The 9,792-nt window shown below is 38.8% G+C and overlaps 1 protein-coding gene across 3 annotated transcripts in view; it reads left to right on the plus strand.

Moving 5' to 3' along the window:
- The window catches only part of ST7 (suppression of tumorigenicity 7), a 152,218-nt gene extending 143,299 nt beyond the window's left edge, over positions 1 to 8,919 (plus strand). For all 3 annotated transcript variants that reach the window (XM_040411413.1, XM_040411423.1, XM_040411432.1), the window contains 3 exons: positions 4,747 to 4,839; positions 7,823 to 7,962; positions 8,626 to 8,919. In XM_040411413.1, coding sequence (XP_040267347.1) covers positions 4,747 to 4,839; positions 7,823 to 7,962; positions 8,626 to 8,721 — 329 coding nt within the window. In that variant the 3' untranslated portion in view covers positions 8,722 to 8,919. The remainder of the gene's footprint in view (positions 1 to 4,746; positions 4,840 to 7,822; positions 7,963 to 8,625) is intronic.
- The last annotated feature ends 873 nt before the right edge of the window (positions 8,920 to 9,792 follow it).

Here is a 9,792-nt window from a genome sequence, read left to right on the forward strand (position 1 = left end):
ACAATCCACCGTGCACTAGAATTCATCATTTTGAATCTATTCCGCTTTTGATGCATCCTTTCATTTGTCTTGGCAGAGCTGATGGCGCACTGGTTCCTAAAATAAACTAATTAAAACTGAGAATGGAAGGTTCTTGGTGATGCTACAGATGTAACCAGTGTCATCTTGACTTCAGGTGCACCAGGATGGTCACTTTAACGTGATTTTGTTAGATTACTTTAATGTGATGTTTATGCTAAGCCAGTCATGATAATGTTGGGTACACCTGTAGGTGTATTACTATAAAAAAAAAAATTCCCTTTTTTCTTTTACATTAAACATTATTTACCAGTGTCAGTAACCCGATCTGATTTATTCCACATAAATGCTTGCTCTTTTATTTTATTTCTTGACGCACACTGTGAGGAATGTATTTTTTTACACTACTATGTTAAGTCATATGGTCACATGATGAAGTTGATATGTTTTGAAATGACTGGATTTGGAATCTTGTCAGTGTGTCTAGAATTCTCCAGTCACCGTGTACTAGTTGTCCTCGTGTAAAAAGGTCCTTTATTTCTATGCTTTTATTGCACTTCCTACTTTTTCAAGAAGGGAACATTCTGATCATTTTTGTTTTCCTATTTACCGTACATATGGCTCTCTGCCCACAAGGAGCTCATCCCAGTTTGATGCCTTGTTGGTGTCCATTGTTCTCCTTAGAATTTGAAGGAAATAAAAGTATCATGATTTCTAAACCATTTCAGCCAAAAATCTCAATCCAGCACTCTGGCCTAATTAATCATCAGAAACAGGAAGCCTGTGTGACATCCTTTTCCATAAATTTCAGGTGTGCAGGTTATGTAGTAACCTGGTTATAAGCCAAGTGGTATTCCTTTACCATTATAATGTATTACTTGCACGCACACCAAGGAAATTGTACAGCATTAATATTGATTGAATTGTGATGCATATATTTGTATGGTATGCACATTGCATTGCGGTTTATATATAGGCTTATACAGTATTAATCATTGTTATATATGTAAAATATACAAAAAAGCAACTGTATAGGGTTGCTGCTTACAATGCGTGAGACCTAGGCTTGTAGATCTGTTATACGTTATTTTAGGCAGTTTTAAACAAAAGATAATAAAATTGTGAGAAATTATGACAGCCTTGTTTGGTTATTTCACATTTTGTTATATTGTGGCCTTGTGCTAAAATAAAAAATAAATATCTAATTTTTCCCAAAAAATACTGAATAAAAAGTGATCAAAAACGATAAAAAGGTATATACTGTACATTCCAAAACTGTGTCAACAAAACCAACAGAATATCCTGCAAAAAAAAACAAAACAATTTGGCTCCACCTACAACATGGCGTCACTTTTTAAAGTTTTTTTTGTATTTTTTTCTAGAGCCACTTTGAGTTCACAATCTGTCCCTGTTGGTCACCTCTTTTACCAAGGAAGTCTACCCCCCCTTTCAGCCAGCTCTTGGAAGAGTCAGAACTTCTTCCATTTAAGTCCTCTTTCACATGAGCGACTTTTCTGTCCGGATGCGATGTGTGCAGTATTTCATTGGGTCATTTCAATGGGTCTGTGTACATGAGTTTTTCATGTATGCATTCAGGAAAAATTGCATGTTCTATATTGTGCGTTTTTCGTGCAGCACTTGCTCTATAGAAGTAAATGGGGCTTTTGTGAAATATGGAAGGCATCCAGATGCATTCCTGATGTAATGCATTTTTTACTGATGGTTGCTAGGAGATGTAGATTGTTGTTCTTCAGTTTTTCTTCACACGCATGAAATGCATGCAATCCGGATGAAAAAAAAAAAGCACACACTGAACACAGTTGCAAAAAAAAAAAAAAAAAAACTGATTGAACCTGCATGTAAATCCATCAGTTTTTCCTGGACAGATCCTGACATAATCCGTATCGCTCATTTGAAAGAGGCCTAAGAATTGTGAAGGCCACTGTGCTGTTGGGAACTTTGTGCAACAGAAATGTTTTGAACCCTTCTCCAGCTATGTGTCGCTACAAAATCCTGTCTCTGAGCTCTACAGGTTCTTTCCTCCTCATGGCTTTGTTTTTGCTCTAATATGCTTTGTCAGCTGTGAGACCTTATATAGACTTTTATATAGGGTTGTATCTTTCGAAATCATGCCCAGTCAACTGAATTTCCCACAGGTTGACTCCAGTCAAGGTGTAGAAACATCTCAAAGATGATCAAGAAAAATGGGAGGCCCCAAGAGTTGTCATAGCCAACGATCTGAATACTTATGTCCATGCTAAATTTAAGTTTTTCCTTTTTTAATAAAGTTGCAAACATATTATATATTTTTTTAAATCAGATAGTTTTTATTAAACATTGTTTGAAATTTTTACAAACAATAGGGACGCCAGTATCCCACATATCATTGTACCATTAGATGGTAAGGATATGCAAAGCCAATAACTGTGTCCCAGAACCCCTTCCCAACCCCTAGCAAAGAGACGGTTATCAGGATCCTACCCTTATTACCACAAACCACCAAGGCTAACGAAACAAATCCAGCACACCCAGGTCTAATGACGAGCCATAACCAAGTAGGGTACCCCACCCGCTCACCATAACACCTTCTTAGCTTCCCTTGCAGGACATTCTTGAACATAAAAGACTACCCAGGAACTCTACCAGAACTGCCTCCCATTGTTATAGGAGTAGTCAAGACTGGGGAGAGGAGGGTCCATTTCTAGCAGAAAAAACATTTATCCCACAGTGTTGTAAATTTTAAAATATACATTTACATATACTTTGCCAGGAAAAAGGTGTGTATCATTAACCCTGTTTAGGAAGTCATTAATAGAAGGAGGCTGTGCACGAATCCAATGCCGTGCTATTAGCTTCTGGGCCTGGAATAGTAAATGTTGTACACTAAGGCCTCGTCCGCATTTTCCACGGACAACACACATACCTATTGGTTTAAATATATGTTCAAAAAAAATAATCATGGAGACATGCCCTACTTTGGGATATTAAGTGCAGATTGATGGGGAAAAACTTGAATTTGTTTTTATTTTAGCACAAGGCTGTAAGTTAACAAAATGTAAAAAAAAGTGAAAGGGTCTGAAGACTTTCCGAGTGCACTGTACACAGTTGCCTTGAGAATGGTGGTTATATAACACATGGTATTTGAAACATCAGTAAAATCGCTTAAAAATGTGATTGAATATTTGTTTCGTGACCTGCATTACACGTATGATAAGTCCATCTTACTATGCTGCACGCTTCTGCTATTGGTGAGCATTGTAAAAATAAAAATGACAGCCCCATCATGCATAAAAAACTTTTGGTATATTCAGGTTGACCTCATGAGAAATATTCATGGTAGTGTCTAAGCTTCACAAAAAATGAAGGACATATGCTACAATGTGGATATGTTTATAAATGAGGAGCATTTCATAGTTCTGAAGAAATTATCCTTTTTGAGTTGTAACTGTGGAATTAGGAACTGAAAATGTAGGACTCACTTGTCACTGTCTTCCATTTGTGTTCCTATGATGTAATCTGTTCCTTGAAGAATGATGGTAGTGAGAACATCACTCATATGACCGCTATTCTCACATCACTTATGACTGTTGAAATATTAAAGTGGAACAATGTGACTTTCAAGGCCATTGGGGATATCTTGCAAAACTGGTAGAAATGGAATTATTCAGAAGATGTACAAGCTCTTGTTACATTAGATATGCAGGACACTACTCTGCAGCCTGTGTTAAATTATTCCACTGTAACTGATCAAATCCTACACACGCCGGTTTTATTCCTTAAATACATTTCAGACGTCCATGATTTATGTACCAAAATAAATGCCATCTGTTAGCAAGACCCTGCCTCTCCCTATGAATAGGGGCCTATAGTCTTGTTACATCTTGTGGCTAAAATAAATCTATATGCTGACAGACAATGTGGTAATATCCACATCAAAGACCAGTCCTGGGATTGTGGTGCAAATTCCAGTGTCTGTGCTCGGATTCCCTGATTGAAACCTCTTTTGGGGACAGATGACAACTCTCACCAGTAGGAAGCGTATAGACCTGAGTCGCGGCAGCCAAAATGTGAGGATTGCTTTTCTTCTATGCCCGCCAGTATGTGTGCATTTTACTCTGTTGGTTCTACCACATAATGACTGCAACTATGATCCAAACAACATGTGATAGGTGTTGCATATTACATTGTGTGTTATACTGTTCTAACGTATATTCTTCTCCAATAACTTCATTGTAGGTCAGTGTTTAGATATTTAAAAATGACCAGTCAGCTCTCTAGATGTGATTGTTTTGGTAACCACTTGCATTCCCCATGTAATAACAATTCTGGAGCATCTACTCTCCTCTATAACTCTATGCTGTGCCGTTTTTCTCTTATTCCTCTTAGAGGTTTATGGATAAAGGTACAGTTGGGAGTTACCAGTTGAGGGTGTGTCCCTGCACAGTCTGTCACTGACACACTCCCCACTGTAACCTCCATCTGTACCTTCTATCTGTAAACTTCAAGCAGCAATAAGAGCAGAACACCACAATACAGAGTCAAAAGAGTAGATGCTCCTGAATTGTCATTCCATGTGAAATACATTTGTTTACCTAAACCAACATGTCGGGGATGGAGACGGGTCCTCTTTAAGAATTTTTTATGTACCATGTTGTCTGTAAGAAAATGCTTTGCTATTGTATGATGCAGTATTCTTGAGCTACAAAACTGATCTACCCTGTCTTTCAGCATTCAGAATGATTCCATATCCACTGGAAAAGGGTCACCTTTTTTACCCATACCCCATTTGCACAGAAACCGCCGACAGAGAATTACTTCCATGTAAGTACTTTTTTTCCTTCTGTTGAAGTTATCTGTAATGTTTTGCACCATGTATGTAAATTTCTCTGTCAGAAGAGTTTTGCAAATACCTGTGTGCGTCAGTCACTTGCATACATGGCAAGAAGCATTCAGATTTACTAACCGTAAAGAAATAATATGTTTTGTATGAGACCTAAAGACACTGCAGTGTACAGGGCCAGAAAACAAGTCTTATGCTGGTGACTGGGAAAATGAGCGTAGGGAGTACAAAGAACACACGTAGACGTGTCTAAATATGCCATACAGTGCATTTGGAAAATCGTCATATAGACTTTCACTTTTTTTCATATTTTATGTTGCGGCTTTGCGGTAAAATAAAAAAATAAAAATTCCCCCATAAATCTTCATGAAGTATGCCATAATCAGAAAGTCAAAACACAATTTATTAAAGGAAAAAGTAACATTTTGTATGGACAGAAGTATTCAGTCCCTTTGCTATGACACTTGAAATTTTACTCTGGGGCCTCCCATTTTTTTTTTGATCATCTTTGAGATGTTTCTAAACCTTGATTTGAAGTCCATCTGGGGTAAATTCAGTTGATTGGAAATGATTTGGAAAGACACAACCCTGTGTATGTAAGGTCTTACAACTGACAATGCATATTACATCAAAAACCAAGCCATGAAGAGGAGAACTGCATGTAGAGCCCAAAGCCATGATTTTGTGGATGCACAGATCTGGAAAAGTTATGCTGCACTGACAGTTCCCTAGAGCACAGTGGCTTCCATAATTCTTAAATGGAAGAAGTTTGTAACCAGGACTCCTAGAGCTGGCCACCCCACCAAACTAAGTAATCAGGGGAGAAGGGGCTTGGTAAGAGAACCCAACAATCACTCTGCCTGAGCTCCAAAGATCCTGTGTGCTGATGGGAGAAACTTCCAGAAGGTCAATCATCACTGCAGCACATGGCAGAGTGACCTGAAAGAAGCCTGCCTGGAGTTTGTAAAAAAAAAAACAAAAAAAAAACGCCTAGCATTGATTCTAAGCGTTGTCTGGTGGAAACCAGGCACTGGTTCATCACCTGCCCAATACCATCCCTATAGTGAAGCATGATGATGAGAGCATCATGATATGGGGGTGTTTTTCAGTGGCTTGGTCAGGGAGATTGGTCAAGGTTGAGGAAAAGCTGAATGGAGGAAAGTGCAGAGAAATTAATAAAAACCTAATCCAGTGTACTCTGGCCTGAAGGCAGAGGTCACACTACATTTTTTGCAGAAAAGTTAAAATACTCCTCAAAAATGCACAAAAGTTGTAGTAATTCAAATACATAATATATAGGCCTACACTTGTTCACATCTGCGTCGGGGGCTCCGTTCGGGGACCTCTGTTGAAGATTCTATCAAAAAGACCGGACAAAAAAGCCTTGTATGCAGGACTTATTTGTCTGATAAAAAGACAGGATCCTGATCAGAAACTGAACGGACTCCATCATAGTCAATTGAGTCTGTTCAGCTTTGTTCCTGTCAGTTAGGGTAAGTCTATATACATATTAAATTTTTGTCATACGTTTAACGTACACAAGTATATGTTAACGGATTCCTCAGACAGATACTATACAGTGGCATCCGTTCACCATACAGTTAAATTGTAAAAAAAAAAAAAAAAAAAAGTATACATTGGCCTATATTTTTTTTGCTAGACTTTGCATGATTGAAAAAAAAATTATTTACATTTTTTTACAATGAAACTCTATGGCGACAGATGCTACAATATGGCATCTGTCTGAGGCATCCGGTAACATATACGTTTTTTTGTGTACATTAAACGTATGACAAAAACCCAGCCTTATGTGCCCGATTCAGCACTTCTGTTATTTTTGTTGTTCTGCTCATCTCACAGAGCAGAACAACAGAAATAGTGGCAGTGTGAACATGGCCTTAGAGGTGGCTATGCAGGGGAACCATTACTGGTCTAAACATCAGGCAAGTACAGTCCAATATAGTGTATCTTCCCTGTACTTTATCACTTGGCTATAATAGCCTGCTGTGCATTCACTACACACAGTGTGAGGTATGGAGTGCTGTGTGAGATGATCACACACTGCACTACATACATTACACACATCACACGCTGCGCTGTCACCTTCTACTGCATGTCCATCTTGATATTTGGGTTGTAGTTTTCCATCTTTTCAGCTCCCCTGCCGCCATGTTTGCTGGGGTCCTCAGGCACAGCGCACCGCTCCCCTTACTACAGCAACCAACAGAGCTACTCCTTCCTCCTTCCCCTGCTGCAGGGTACTGTGTTGCTCCGGCAGCGCTCCCAAACCAACCAACAACAAAGCTTTGTTATTGGTTAGTCCAGGCATCGCTGCACTGCCAGTGTCATTCACAGTGCTCAATGAGCTGATGAATGGCGGGGAAAGGCGTATTGCTACCTGTCAGACTTTTTTCATGGAGTAAAATGGCCTGAACAGGTGTCTATGATGCTTGTACAGGTGTGATTGCGACCTCTGGCTCAAGGTTCACCTTTCAACAAGACAGTGACCCTAAGCATACAGCCAAGATAACACAGGAGTGGCTTAGTAACAATTCTGTGAATGTGAGTGGTCCAGCCAGGTGAATATCCCCAAATCCAGGTGTGTAAACCTTGTGGCATCATGCCCAAGAAGGATGGAGGGTGTAATCACTGCAAAAGGTGCTTCAACTTAGTCCTGAGTAAAGGGTCTGAATACTTATCTGAATGCAAGATTATAGTTTCTCCTTCTCAATAAATTAGCAAAGGTTTTGAACATCCTGTTTTCACTTTACTATGAGGCATTGAGTCAGTATAATGGGGAAAAATTTGAATTTTTGCACAAGGCCAAAATGGGGGGGGGGAGTGAAAAGTGTCTGAGGACTTTCCTAATGCATTGTATTATACAGGTATATGTAATTTTACACTCACCGTAATAGAAACATATCTGCGCTGATAAAAACCCTAAATATTCATCTTCTTTTGCAGCATTTCATGAAGTTTCAGTATATCCAAAGAAAGAACTTCCTTTCTTCATACTCTTCACAGCTGGATTGTGCTCCTTCACAGCCATGTTGGCTCTTCTCACACATCAGTTCCCAGAGCTTATGGGAGTATTTGCAAAAGCTGTAAGTATTCACTTCCTAGTGCATTGTCTATTTTAGGGTACTTTTACACTTGCGGCAGAGGATTCCGGCAGTCAGTTCCGTTGCCGGAACTGCCTGCCGGATCCGGTATTCTGGTCGCAAACAGATGGCATTTGTCAGACAGATCTGGATGTGGATCCGTCAGACAAATGCATTGAAATACCGGATCCGTCTCTCCTTTCTCATCCGGAAAAACTGATCCGGTATTTATTTATTTTTTGCATTTTTAAAGGTCTGCGCAGACCGGAAAACCGGATCCGTTTTGCCGGAGCACTTAATGCCGGATCCGGCATTAATACAATTCAACATGCATTCCAGCAAGTGTTAAGGATTTTCTGGCCGGAGAGAAATATACAGCATGCTGCGGTATTTTCTCTGGCCAAAAAACATAAGAGGGACTGAACTGATGCATCCTGAACGGATTGCTCTCCATTCAGAATGTATTAGGATAAAACTCAGTTTTTTTTCGGTATTGAGCCCCTAGGACGGAACTCGACACCGGAAAAGAAAAACGCTAGTGTGAAAGTAGCCTAATGCTCATAAACCCAGTCTGCATATTATGTATGGCTGGCAGCATATACACCATGATCTTTTACATATATGAATACGGGATCTGGCTGATCATATGTTATTTGTCCTTCACAGTTCCTGAGCACCTTGTTTGCACCTTTAAACTTTGTAATGGAGAAAGTGGAAAGCATACTCCCTTCCAGCTTGTGGCACCAACTGACTCGAATTTGAGGCTCCTGCAGCATTTACAGAACATCATGGCTGCCAGCAACAAAGCATGACCTGGAAAAAGAACTGTTCATGAATGGACTGTCTGTTCTCATATACAAACTGTTTTTGTTGTAAATTGGGAAAACCATTATGTTCAATTATATTTTGCCTTTAGAAAAAAAAACACTTCTTTAAAATAAAATTTTGTGTATGGCAGCAGAATGTTCTTCATCTGCCTCAGTCATGTCCAATTCCAGATGCCAGGGTATTTTAGTAGCCAATATCTATGAGTTCTATAAATGTGGTTTAGGACCCATCACCTGACTCTTACGACATCAGTATGGAACAAGCAGTTAGAAGACACCAGAACAAGACATGGAAAAAACGAGTTTTTTTTTAGCTACACCGTAGAACGTGCCAGTATTGACTGTCCCTTGGACTTTCTCTGGTCTCATTATGTGATAACATTGAATCACAGTGGATTTTATTCAGTTTTTTACACTGATCCATAACAGCCAATATTACACACGTAATAGGGATGAATATTTATGCATTCTATGACTTGTGGTTATTAAGAAATTTAGATCAATCTGTAGAGGTTTTCAGTCATTGAAAGGGTATTTCGGTTGCAACAAGTTAAACACTAGCCACCGAATAGGGTCTATTACAGGTGCATCAATAAATTAAAATATCATCGAAAACCTAATTTATTTCAGTAATTCGATTCAAAAAGTGAAACTCTTCTATAGATTAATTACACACAGAATGATCTAATTCAATTTATTTTAATATTGATGATTATAGCTTACAGCTGATGAAAGCCAAAAGTCAGTATATCAGAAAATTACATAATATAAGACCAATTTAAAAAATATACCGGTATATTTTTACTACAGAAATGTTGGCCTACTGAAAAGTATGTACAGTATATGTACTCAATACTCGGTTGGGGTTCCATGAATTACTGTATTAGTGTGGCGTTGCATGGAGGTGATCAGCCTAGGGTTGGACGATATCAAAAATATTCAGACGATAACGATATTAAAAAATTTATCGCGATAACGATATACATCGCGATAAATACCAGTTTTA

Source organism: Bufo bufo, chromosome 1 (assembly GCF_905171765.1).
Source record: "Bufo bufo chromosome 1, aBufBuf1.1, whole genome shotgun sequence".
In the NCBI taxonomy this organism is placed as follows: Eukaryota; Metazoa; Chordata; class Amphibia; order Anura; family Bufonidae; genus Bufo; species Bufo bufo.